This window comes from Bufo bufo, chromosome 4 (assembly GCF_905171765.1).
Source record: "Bufo bufo chromosome 4, aBufBuf1.1, whole genome shotgun sequence".
Lineage (NCBI taxonomy): Eukaryota > Metazoa > Chordata > Amphibia > Anura > Bufonidae > Bufo > Bufo bufo.
This window is the reverse complement of record NC_053392.1, coordinates 163,599,310-163,613,145: the sequence shown is the minus strand read 5'-3', so window position 1 is coordinate 163,613,145 and position 13,836 is coordinate 163,599,310. Positions and strand designations below refer to the sequence as shown.

At 43.2% G+C, this 13,836-nt stretch overlaps 1 protein-coding gene across 5 annotated transcripts in view; it reads left to right on the top strand.

Moving 5' to 3' along the window:
* DOCK10 (dedicator of cytokinesis 10) overlaps positions 1-13,836 on the top strand; it is a 374,360-nt gene that overhangs the window by 138,433 nt on the left and 222,091 nt on the right. For all 5 annotated transcript variants that reach the window (XM_040428071.1, XM_040428073.1, XM_040428072.1 and 2 more), the window contains exon 2: positions 10,455-10,574. In XM_040428071.1, the coding sequence (XP_040284005.1) occupies positions 10,455-10,574 (120 nt within the window). The remainder of the gene's footprint in view (positions 1-10,454; positions 10,575-13,836) is intronic.

The following is a 13,836-nucleotide window of genomic DNA, read 5'->3' as shown; positions in this document are numbered from 1 at the left end:
TATGTCTTGTGTTTCGACTATCATTTACAAGGAATGACCAAAACCAGATATTTTCTCACCTGTAAGATTGGCATTCTTCTACTTTCTACAGTTCATTGTAACATCCATGTAACAAGCTGAAAGCGGTTAACCATCCATTGCTAGACCCACCAGGCAGGTTGGCAAGTTCTAAATCAATCTGACCACCAAGCAGTAGGTATGGATGAATGTAATATTATCCTGCAGCTCAGCCCTTAGGTTTTAGGGCAGGATTTTCCCATGAGTTCTGTTTCTAGTGGGAATTTGAAGAATTCCCATATTGTTATAAATCACAAATGTCTGAATCGTAGACGTAGATTGGCGTTGAGAACTTTAGAAAACCCAGAAAATGCCACATTTAAGATCATAGTCATTTTAGGAAAATCCCAGCTGTTGCCTTCTGTGCCTTGTGTGTCAGAAGCACAGACTCATGCCAAGAATAACACAGGGCACTGGTGATTGTACTCTACGTACATAGCCTCAATAAAACAGTACCCATATCCTCAGACTGCCCCCTTTAGAGTCTGTTTGCCTTAGGTAATATAGACTATATGTGTTTTCTCTACAACCTTGGTAAAGGAATATGGTCATTCTGCCACTTACACATTGTAACCATGCTAGGGCGATATGGCTTTATAACATTGAATGGTAGCTTTCCATTTACTTCTCCTACGCATATGGCAAAAGCACATGGCGAGCGTTTAAATGTTTTACCAGCACTGTCATTAGGGACATAATGTAAAAGCTGTGATATGCAATATTAAGTTTAATGCTCAGTAAGCCACGTACTGGAGGGGAGCCAGAATTGTCGTGAATGTTCAATGCCATATGTGCTGGTTGCACATTCCAGAGATGCAGATGGAGCATGTGTCCCTCCGTGACTCCTCCGCACCCTCCTTTTACACTGAATTCCCTATTTCATTTCCTAAATACCGTATATTCGACATTGAATAGTACAGGCGATTTCTTAACCGAATCTCTGTGTCGGCAATATTGGCATTGTAGTGACAGCTTTGTTAATCTCTACATTTTATATTTTTTCATTAATTATTCTTAATTAAAACATTGAGAATCTGGCTTGCTTGGCTTTGTTGGAACACCTTTCTACTTGGTGGAACTGAGTGGTTGAGGTTCTTGTGGCAAGCACCCTGGATTTTGATTTATATTGCACAATGCTGCTTCTAATCATCTTTTGTTCAGGTTGAATATTCACATTAAAGGGGTTTTCCACGAGTTAAAGGGGTATTTCAACACACCAAAAAAAATCCCCTGAGCTTCACAGGCTGTAAAAAAAAAAAATAACAACCTCACCCATATCTCCCTGATGCTGCAGTTCTGATTGATGGTGCCATGGTCCCCACTGTGCCCCACTGTCTGCCCTGCCTGAACACGATAAGAAATTACTGTCAATGTCACTTAGGCCTCTTTCACACTTGCGTTGTCCGGATCCGTCGTGTACTCCATTTGCCGAAAGGTGCCCGCCGGATCCGTAACACCGCAAGTGAACTGAAAGCATTTGAAGACAGATCCGTCTTCAAAATGCGTTCAGTGTTACTATGGCAGCCAGGACGCTATTAAAGTCCTGGCTGCCATAGTAGTAGTGGGGAGCGGGGGAGAAGTATACTTACAGTCCATCCGGCTCCCGGGGGGCTCCAGAATGACGTCCATGCGATCACGTCATCCATGCGCATGGGGCGCTCAGACGTCACTCTGGAGCGCCCGGGGAGCCGCACGGACTGTAAGTATACTGCTCCCCCGCTCCCCACTACTACTATGGCAAACAGGACTTTAGCGTCCCGGCAGCCATGGTAACCATTCAGAAAAAGCTAAACGTCGGATCCGGCAATGCGCCGAAACGACGTTTAGCTTAAGGCCGGATCCGAATCAATGCCTTTCAATGGGCATTAATTCCGGATCCGGCCTTGTGGCAAGCTCAGCATGCTGCGGTATTTTCTCCGGCCAAAAAAACGTTCCGTTCCGGAACTGAAGACATCCTGATGCATCCTGAACGGATTTCTCTCCATTCAGAATGCATGGGGATAATCCTGATCAGGATTCTTCCGACATAGAGCCCCGACGACGGAACTTTATGCCGGAAAAGAACAACGCAAGTGTGAAAGAGCCCTTAGCCAATCTTTTGAAAAGATTTTACAGCAGATGTAGCAGCCTGGAGTAAAACTTTCTTTTCCACTGGAATATCATTTAATTATTCATGATGATCTATCAATATCTGATTGGTGGGGTCTGACTCCTGTTTCTTTAAAGGGTTTCTGTCATGAGAAATAACGTTCTGTAGCTGACGGACATTAGCGATATGCTAATGTCAGCAGTACATAACCGTATGATTTATAACTCCCTGCCTGCCGCCGTTCTCTTAAAATAAAGACTTTAAAAATATGCTAATGAGCCTCTAGGTGCTACTGGGGCGTTGCTACGAACCCTTTGGCACGCCCAGTTCCTGTTGATTGACTGTCGAGTTCTCCTCATCGTCCCGTAAATCCCGCGCCTGCGCCGTCCTGTTTAGTATTCGGCTCAGGCGCAGTGAGTGAAGGACGGGCTGCTGCTGCCAGCTTCCTCACTGCACCTGCGCCGAATACTAAACAGGCGCGGGATTTACGGGACACTGAGGAGAACTTGAAAGTCAATCAACTGGACCTGGGCGTGACAAAGGGTGCGTAGACCGAGCCTCTAGGTCCTGAAGCAACGCCCTAATAGCACCTAGAGGCTCATTAGCATATTTTAAAAGATTTTAAGAGAACGGCGGCAGGCAGGGGGTTATTAAGTATACTGTTATGTACTGATGACATTAGCACATCGCTAATGTCAGTCAGCGACAGAACGTTATTTCTCATGACAGAAACCCTTTAAAGAGGTTGCAGCTTATATTTGCCCCACAAACTGTTTTTCATGTCATTACTTTCTTCACCATTCATCAGCATCATTGCATGTTGTGCTCATTGCAACCCTCAATTGCCACTTCATGCATTATTTGTAGATCAGACTATAATATTACGGGTCTTTCCTGGTGACAGGTTTCCTGTTAGTAATGACCGTGAGTAATAATTGTGTGTAGTACATAAGGGGATCAGACCTTACATGGGATCCTTTTGGCCTGAGAGTGGAGTATGTAGCTCCCCACTCAAGGATGGCGGAAGGAAACAGGCATGCACAAATGTAACTGGGACTCACACGTAGAGCAACAAGCTTGGCTGTTACAATGCTCTTACTGGTTTAATGTTTGCAACAGTCTTTCTTTGAGGGCACAGGCTTAGGCCTCTTTCACACGACCGTGTGTCCCCCATGGCCGTATTGCGGCCCGCATACTGCGGTTCCGCAATACACGGGGCACCAGCCGTGTGCATTCCGCATCACGTATGCGGACTCATTCACTTGAATGGGTCCGCAAATCCGGAGATGCGGTGCGGAAAGGAAGCACTACGGAGTGCTTCTGTGGGGTTCCGTTCTTTCGTTCGCATAAAGATACAACTTGTTCTATCTTTTTGTGGAACGGAGGGATCGCAGGACCCATTCAAGTGAATGAGGTCGCGATCCACATGCGGTAGGCCCACAGTCGGGGACACACGTGGCCCATGAGCCTTTAGCTGCCAGGAGCAATATTTAGGTGATGTCAATTTGTAGTTCACAGGAAGTCAGCCACATGGGAGAGACTGAGTTCCTCTTTACACATTAGAGAAAGCTCTGGCTAGTGGTCAGATTTGAGGTCACAAGACCAGGTCCCAAAACAAAAAGGTTCAAAATATATGGATGCAACTGAGTTAGGGTAGAACAAACTGAACTGGTGGTGACTTAGCAATATATGTAGAATTATAAAAAAAATAATGGAGTGCTTCTTTAAGCTACATAGCAACATGTGTAGGTATGTTACTGGTGGATGTTACAAGTACATCACTGGGTGAGGAAATGGCTGCAACAGCTGATGGGGTAGGAGATGTGTAGTACTCCGGAACGACTACTGCAAAGGTTTAAGTACTACTGACAGAGTTAATGCAATTTTTCTTGGGTTAAATGTTGTGATTTGTTATGTACATGCATTTAATGGCATTGTATAGACAACATATAGTTAGCAACTTGGCAAATTGTGTTAGGTTGTCAGGAGATGGACTAGGTCTGCCCCCTGACTTAGTTAGTGTAGAGGGAGTCTAGTCTGAAGCAGCCTGGAGGTAAGATGTGTCTGTTCAACCTCCTGCACAACTAGGCCCAAGTTCAGAGAACCTTAATCTTAGACACTACAACTGGCTATGGATTACCCCTCTACACAGTGCAGTGCAAATACAGTGCAATAACAGCGCAAATGAACAGGATATAATAAATTAAACAGATAAAATGCAGTTCAACAATATAAAACAGCATTAGTGTAAACAACAGCATAAATCACAGTGCAAGTTGATGGCTTTGCATAGCAGCAATAGGAGCAAATGCCTACAAAAGTCCATACTCCATAATACTTTTTGCTCCAGGGCACTACAGTACATCTCCCCCAACAGGGGCATAGCTATAGGGGGTGCAGAGGTAGCAGTCGCTACCGGGCCCAGGAGCCTGAGGGGGCCCAAAGACCCTTGTGGTGCATAACAAGACACCGGTATAATAGAAAGTGCATACTGGTCCAGTTACACCTCTGGCTGGAGGTGTCACGAACTATGGATCCGATCGGTCCGGATCCCACAGCTCTGACGTAGTGGTCTGTGACGGAGTCTGCGCACACACAGAGACCTCACGTGACCGGGGTATTACCATCTGGCTAATACCCCCCCACTACACTTCGGTAACTGCCACCACGTGGGTTCCCGGTCCACGAGCCGACTATCCGGGTCATTCACTATCACACAGATCAGTGGATGAACCGGATATCACTTACTGACCAACCGCAGTCAATCACCCCCAGCTACAATTCCTAAATGCAATTTAACTAACTACCCGGTAACGTCTCTTCAAAGGCAAGGTACGTTGTTCAGCAGCTTAGAATATGGAAGACTTGGCCACTTAGATTTTATAATCTTTAATAAGAGGTAAAAAGCAGTGCATACAAATCTAATGAAAATGACTATAAATCTACAGAATAATAATAACAATATAAATAATCACGACAGTTCAAATGAAAGGGAAAAAGATGAAAGAATACTTAGTTTCTCTGGAGGGTTTCAGATGGTCGTTCATATGTCCTTTTTGAATCCTTGCAAACCCAGTTCAGTATGTATCAGGGGAGACCCTCAGAGTTCTTCTGATACAGGGATATGCCGTCAATGTCCAATTAAGTGTCTGGTGATGTTTCATGGGTCTCTCTCCTCTGTCCTTGTGCACAGATTTTTATGAACTCTCCCATGGGCAGGAGACTTACTCCTGTCAGCCAATGGCAGCAGAGTGACTGTGAAGCCTAGGGATTGGCCTCCAAGGGTTTTATGACCCCATCAAAGTTCAGTTCCTACAATGAGGATTATACTTAAGCCTGTATCTCCCTGATACATCGGCATATTTTTATACAGAATACATATTTGCGATCCTTATTTATTTACATACAGAATGAGACCACACACGGTAATGCTGGGACCTGTAGTTCTTCTACCACCCATAGGTGAGCTACAGAATCACATCCTCTGGTCATATTTGATACCCAATTAACCACAATACTCTGTAGAGCCTGGATCTGGTGTCAGAAAGGGCATAAGTTGATTCATAACTGAAATATGAAAGTGGACTGGTTTTATGCCCAGAGCTAATTAAGGGCTATTAGCTCTCCTCAAACCAGACCTGGAAATTAATGACGTCACGCTCCAGCCAGGCTTGACAGCGAGCTGATCTTTATCTTATAGGACAGGATGAGCTGGGCCTGGTATAGCCTTTATGACCTTTTATAGCCGGCCTCACAGAGTAGTGGTAATAAAAGTGTCCATCTATATCATACTTGACCCAGGCTTCAGGAAGATGAGAGTTCACTGTTCTTTTACATAGGCCAGAAGCATACAAAATGGCTACCCAGAGGAATTATGTATGTATGCCGGCACAGGAGGGAAGGGGTTAAGTCAAGAATTTGGCATGGGGGGGGGGGGGGGGGGGCTGAAGTTTAAATTTTTGCTTCAGGCAGCATGAAGCCTATGAGCTCCCCTGTCCCTGGCCACAAAGCACTGAGGGAAGGAGGCCCAAGATGAACTCTTGCACCAGGGCCCATGAGCCTCTCCTTCCTAACACTCCATGGTGCTCTGTATATCTCTGTATTTTGCTGAAGATATAATGTCTCCCCTATCTAAAAGACCAGGAGTGCAGATATATAGTAGGTTAGTGTATACAGTGATTAGCTGCAGTCATATAACCATCCTGACTCACACTGTCTATACTATCTGTGTGTGCTGACTCTCCAGTGTAGTTCTAAGGGATGTAGCTTCACAGTGGTCTCCCTGCCTCCTACATGTAAGAACTGATAGGGGAGAAAGATGACAGGACAGAGGGCAGACAGGCTCAAGCTGCATCTATCTTATTCTTAATAATGGCCTATCCCTTACTATATATAAAAAAAAAAATCCTGGAGTGCTTCTTTAGAGGTGCCCACATAGTTTACACCAGACCAAGATGATGGACTGTCTAAGTTCAAGAGCCTCACAGTGATGAGAAAGAAGGTGCCCCAAACACTGGCGATGAGTTGTTATTAATTGACAGCACACCTCTATCTTCGTCCAGGTCTTCTGACTTGGTATATGTTAGAGGACTTTATATGTGACTAGGGTGTTCACTTGATTTTTCAGGGTGTGATGCCCTTTTGGGGCATCTCTCCAAATATTTTGTTAGTAGACATCAATCTCCTGACACTCTTACATCACTGGCCCCCCATCTGATGTAACCACCCAAGTTTTGAGCCACGAGTGATGTTTGATCAGCAGCCTGAGTAGACCCCAGGTCTAAGGCTACTTTCACACTTGCGGCAGAGTGATCCGGAAAGCAGTTCCATCGCCGGAACTGCCTGCCGGATTTGTCAAAAAGTATGCCAACTGATGGCATTTGTAAGACTGATCAGGATCCTGATCCGTCTTACAAATGCATTGAAATGCCGGATCCATCTTTCCGGAATGGAAACGGATCCGGAATTTATTTTTTTCACCTTTTTTTTGTTTTTTACCGGAATGCCGGATCCGGCACTAATACATTTCTATGGAAAAATGCTGCATTCGGCATTCAGGCAAGTGTTCCGTTTTTTGGGCCGGAGATAAAACCGTAGCATGCTGCGGTATTATGTCCGTCCTGAACAGTCAAAAAGACTGAACTGAAGACATCCTGATGCTGTCACGGATGATGTTGCAGATAGCTGGTACTTATGAATAAATGTCTGACTTGCTTGATCCCAAACTAAGGACCATATAGGTGAGCCCTATAAAACCCTAAGAGCTCTCCCTGACTGCTATGCCCATGCATCAATCTCTCAATCAATGGTAGATGATTGCATGCCCACGTACCTAAGACTGTGTGACACCTGAAAACCCTATAATAGTGAGGGGACACGACCACCGGCTCCCTGCACTTAATACGGACCTAGTCAGGGTCACCTAGAATCAAGCCAGCAAGGAAACACAATACATGAAAAGACTTATCTGAGCAAACAGAAGCAGCAGCCTCCAGCAGTGAACACTTCATCCAGGAAGTAGTACAAACTGCAAAGTGAGGCAGTATGGGAGGGAATATAAAGGGAGACGATTAGTCTAAATAGGTGACACCTGGGAGAAGGAAAGGAGAGGACAAAGTGAAACCAAAACAAAGAACGTCATGCAAGAGGTAGAGAAGAACATCTGCCAGACCTTCTCACAGAACTGGCGGTGACAGATCCATCCTGAACGGATTGCTCTCTATTCAGAATGCATGGGGATAAAACTGATCAGTCTTTTCCAGTATAGAGCCTCTAGGATGGAACTCTATGCCGGAAAAGAAAAACGCTAGTGTGAAAGTACCCTCATTTCTGTAGGAATGGAGTTCATGAGGAGACGTGAAGTACAGAGAGGAGGGTGAGGATGTGGTTAATTAGCAGCAGCACTTGTATGCGTTCTCCATTACCACGGCCCCACATTACCACTGTCTGTCCTGTCCATCCTCTCAACTTCATGTCTCCTCATGAACTCCATTACCACAGAGATCCAGCTGAAGAGCTTATTAGCTGTATTCAGGGTCATAATCCTTGACAAGTAGAGCAGAGAGGAGAATGAGGCAGCTCTTTAGCTCAGTGTTGTAAAGCAACTTGCCCTCTGGTTTTGTGGGCACTAATAGGACGGCAGCCATTTTCTTACTCCTAATGATATGATTGCTTCCTAGACAAAACAAGCCATTATAACTGATGAAAGGTATTTGGGAATATATTTATAATAAAGTAATATATAAGTACCGTATTTTCATTTTCTTAATTCTCAGAGAACCCCTTTGATGTACAAATATTTGTTTTTAAAGGGAACCTGTCATCATCTTTACTCTGCCCTAATTGAGGGAAGGATAAATGAGTGAGCAACAGATACTCGTAGGAATTTATCATGAGGGGAATATTTGAAGTCAGTTTTGCTTGAGTCTGCGTTGGAGTACTTTATGCCACATTTATCAAATGTCGCATGTTGTGTGTATGGTGTCTGGTATATCTTTGATGTAGAACGGAATCAATGCTATTTTTTCCCTTTTTTTTTGGTACTGACTCCATTTTCAAGCATTTTTAGCAAATGTATTTTGATATGGTAATTTTTGATACTGACTTAATAGGGTATAACAGACTGAGTATCTATTTGAATGTAAGCTTATCTGTTTCTCAGAGTGTATGCAAATTGTTGATAATCTTTAATAAAAAGTTACTATTAAAATAAATGTTGCATGTTGTTCGATACATTTTTTTAATAAAAAAGCTACTCCAGTTTTCCTACTCCACCCGACTACATAAGGGAGACTGACTTTTTTGTGATTTTTTTTTTTTAGAGTGCTAAATCTGGACTGAAACTCATTAGCATAGCTAACCACACCCACTTCCCCAACATTTTGAAGCCAGAATTCTGGAGTGAAGGCATGATAAATCATGGATTCAGACTTGCTTATCTGCTATTATAAAGTAATTTCCCAAAATTTACTGTATAATGCTGGAAACACATGCCACAAACGAGTCATGCGCTGTCGGAGAAGAGTCCATCTTATTCATGAGCCCACCCACTGATGATTGAAAGTTTTCTTCAATGGAAAGGCTGCAGCCAGTGGGCGGGGGAGCGGGAGCTCATGAATACGCTGGACTCTTCTCTAGCAACGTGTGACTCTTAAAGGGGTTGTCCGGCTTAAGAGCTGAACCCGGACATCCCTCCATTTTCACTCAGGCAGTCCCCCTGACTTGAGCATCGGAGCAGTTCATGCTCCGATGCTCTCCTTTGCCCTGCGCTGAACCGCGCACTCACCGGCACTGATGAGCGGGATTTAGCACTGCCCTAGCCAGTAAAACAGCTAGGGCAGCGCTAAATCCCGCTCATCAGAGCCGGTGACATCACCAAACACACTGCCGGGCGGAAGTTTCCACCCGGCAGTGTGCTATTGAAAACAAAATAGCCCGTGCCCTGCGTGATTTAGCGCAGGGCAAGGGAGCGCATCGGAGCATCAGATGCTCCGATGCTAGCCTCAGGGGGGCTTCCTGGGTGAAAATAAGGGTATGTCCAGGTTCAGCTCTGAACCCGGACAACCCCTTTAAGTTCTTGGAAACTTTACATTAGATAAGTGACAGTTGAAATCAGCTTGTCTGTCTCTATTTTATGCTGCCCTCAAAAAGGGATTTTTACTTTGAATTGCGAAAAATAATCTTTACATATAAAATACCACGTCCTCTTTTTTATGGTTAATGCAAACACAGAGGCTGCAATTTTAGCAACGTCAGAAAATTTCATATAGAAGAGTTGTATTCTTAGATTTCCAAATGTGATTGTAAAAAAAGAATTGTTATAGTCAGCTGTCACACTGACCGTATACGTGTTATCATGGCCAGATTATAATTGGCTATACATGAGCTGTCATTAATCGTGATGTGTAACATTGTGACCAGGCTCTAATAAGATCCACAGACCTTATATTGTGATTGTCACCACTTTATAGTGACAACCTGTATTTTTTTATGTAAATTAATGGGTGATTGACAAAGAGCTCTTCCCATAAATAGTGTCATTGACTCATAATAATAAGATCCTGCTGAAAATCCTGTCCTATAGCAGAGCACGTACCGTATTATTAAAGAATAATTCGGCTGATGTAACTATTGCCTAGTTTTCTAGGGTCCTTAGAGCTCGAAATAAACGATTGGGACTATTACAGAGTATTTGATTGTTTTGCAGTACCTTCCAGAAAAGTGAATTTCTTCTTCAGAAAGTGTGTCTTGGAGGTATTTTTGTGCATTTCTACCCTGATTATAAAACTTTCTATATTTTATTTCACAGCATGAGAAGCCCAAACTCCTAGAGCCATTGGATTATGAGTCTGCCATTACAGAGCTTGAAAATAGTTATTCAAACGACCCTCTAAAAGATCTTGTATTATTTCCTGAAGACGACTTTTCAGTAAGTCCTTATTTACGTTGGCTTAGTATATCTTCTATGCGCCATTGAATAATCTGCCATTTGGGAACTGCAATATTGGCTAGCTACCATTAAGGAGTCTTACTCATGAAAGCATGTGCTGCCAGGAATTATTAGACTTTTATTACACATGCCGAATGCAATGCCACATGTGGAGGTGGCGGGCGCGCTTGTTTGTTTGTCTGTTTATGATAAGATTCTAACTTTAACAAAGTATAGGGCTCCTGATTTAGGAACCAGAAACGCGTTGAGCCGGATGTTAGCTAGTTAGAACAGATGAAATGAATAGGTGACAAGCAGCTACAATGTTTTTTTTAAGTTATTGGTGAGGGATATTTAGCGAGACATCGTCGTACCTAGTGTTTACAAGATAAATATAGGGTAATAATGGTACCATATTAAAAGTTTGAATAAAGGCAATCCTAAAAATAGTGTAACCCTCTGCCTATTCCCTCACCTTGGATATTGATTACTATAAGGGCAAGTTGGTGGACAAAGCTATAGTGGCCTACTCTGTTAATGGGGTCTTATTTACATTGTCCTTATATTTCTTACATATCCTGGTAGTAATAAGTTATTGATGTACGTCCCACCAAGTTTTTAAGAGAGTTTTGAAAATAAAATGTATTTGTTTTAGTTTTAGTGTCCTGGTAGCTTGTGAACTATATTGATTAGTGACGTCAATTAGAGTTGTGAACTAAAATTGCAGTGAGTTTTATTACACTGGCCACACATTTAAGACATTTAAGTTTTTGGTTGCTGTCTCTATGCTGTGTTCTTGGATTTCTGAGACGTATTCACACCGATGTTATCTCTAACATTTCTAAATTACAGTGCTCACAGCTACAGATTAGAGTCACATAGTACTTACAGTACTGGTGATGGTTTGCAGTTATTACAAAGATGTAGGTTAGGGTAGGTTCACACCTCCCGGCAGAGAACAGCCTGCTGGAGTTCACCCCATCTGACGTAGCCAGATGCTGCCGTTCACTACCGAGCCTCGTTGACTAAAAGCTGGTAAGAACAGCTCAGGAAAGATGGATGCCCCCGTAATCATGTTCAAGAAACACAATAAATAGATCTGCAATCAAAAAACAAAAACTGATTGCAAAAAATGATCTGTGCTGCTATCTGGTTTTAATTGGCAGATACAATTTTTGGTGACACCTTCTTATTGAATGACCTATACCAGTGATGGAGAACCTATTACAGACTGAGTGCCCAAACTACAACCCAAAGCCTACTTATTTATCGCAAAGTGCCAACATAGCAAGTTAACCTAAATACTACAGTCCAATATAGTATATCTTCCATGTACTTTATCACTTAGCTATAATATCCTGCCTACATTCAGTGCGCTGCCTGCGCTGTTCATAGTGCGCAAATGCGCTGATGAATGGCAGGAAAAGTCAGATCACTTTATTTTTCTGACATAATTTCTGACATAAATGATGTGTTAAGGATTATTTTCATAGGAATCCTGGCTGCTTGTATGGGATTCAAATCCTATGTTTCCATAATGTAACATATAACCCATTGCTGGCAAGTGCCTCGTAATTATGAGAACAAGGTTAACTGTAAGTAATTTAGCAGCCGCTGTATATTGTGAGAAATACTAGTATCGTAAATGGAGCTTGGATATATAGATATAACATACAGTAAGCACATGGGAGGACTGGCAAATTAAAGCGGCCCTGGAAAAAAAACCTAAAAGTGGTCCCAAGTACAAATTGACAGAAAGCGGGGCAACACAAGGACTATCCGATTGTAATAAATCCAAACTGAACAAACCTGATCAGGGATGGAAATCATGGCTACTTTCACACTAGCGTTAAAGTTTTCCGGTATTGAATTCTGTTCTAGGGGCTCAATAATGAAAAAAAAAAGCTTCAGTTTTGTCCTAATACATTCTGAATAGAAAGCAATCCGTTCAGGATGCATCAGGATGTCTTCCGTTCCGTCCCTTTTACAGTATTTGGCAGGAGAAAATACCGCAGCATGCTGCAGTATTTTTTCCAGCCAAAATTCCGGAACACTTGCCAGAATGCCGGATCCGGCATTAATTTCCATTGAAATGTATTAATGCCGGATCCGGTACCAAGCTTTCAGGAAATTGCTGCATGTGTTCAGGAAACTGCACGGATCCGGGTTTTACGGTCTGCGCAGACCTTTAAAAATGTGAAAAAATAAATACCGGATCCGTTTTTCCGGATGACACCGGAGAGACGGATCCGGTATTTCAATGCATTTGTCAGAAGGATCCGCATCCGGATCCGGAAACAAATGATCTCCGTTTACACACGGATTTCCGAGTCCGGCAGGCATTTCCGGCAACGGAACTGCCTGCCGGAATCCAACCACGCTAGTGTGAAAGTAGTCTAAGACAATGGGAGCCTGATCCGTTTTTTTTACTGTTAAAAACCCCCAGATCAGGCACTATTGACTTAGGCTACTTTCACACTAGCGTTTTTGCTGGATCCGGCAGGGTTCAGCAAAACCGCTTCCGTTACTGATAATACAACCGTCTGCATCCGTTATGAACTGATCCGTTTATATTATCTTTAAAATTGCCAAGATGGATCCGTAATAAACTCCATTAAAGGTCAATGGAGGACGGATCCGTTTTCTATTGTGGCAGATTGTGTTAGAGAAACGGATCCGTCCCCATTGTTTTTCATGCCGGATCTGTCTTGCTTCGCATCCCAGGATGGAAATCAAACTACAACATGTTGTGGTTTGCTCTCCGGTATGGGAACGCAACTAAACGGAACGGAATGCATTTTGGAGCATTCCGTTCTGTTCAGTTCAGTTTTGCCCCCATTGACAATGAATGGGGACAAAACCGAAGCAGTTTTTTTCCGGTATTGAGCCCCTATGACGGATCTCAATACCGGAAAACTAAAACGCTAGTGTGAAAGTAGCCTTGATTTTCATGCCTAATCAGGTTTGTTCAGTTTTACAAACCGGACACAAAAACGCAACTGAACTGAACTGATGTATCCTGATCAGTTTTGTCTCCACTATCAATGGATGGGAACAAAACTGATCCGTTTTCAGGTTTAGAGATCCTCTGCTGGATCTCAAAATCTGAATTGAAAATGCAGATGTTAAAGTAGCCTTAGGAGGGCTCGGGCCACTGGGAAATTTCCCTGTAGGGTATATGGCCAGTCCACCTCTGAGTAAGCATGTTAAATACGTATTATGCTACTTTCATACTTGTGGTAGCCTCTTCCGGCAGGCTGTT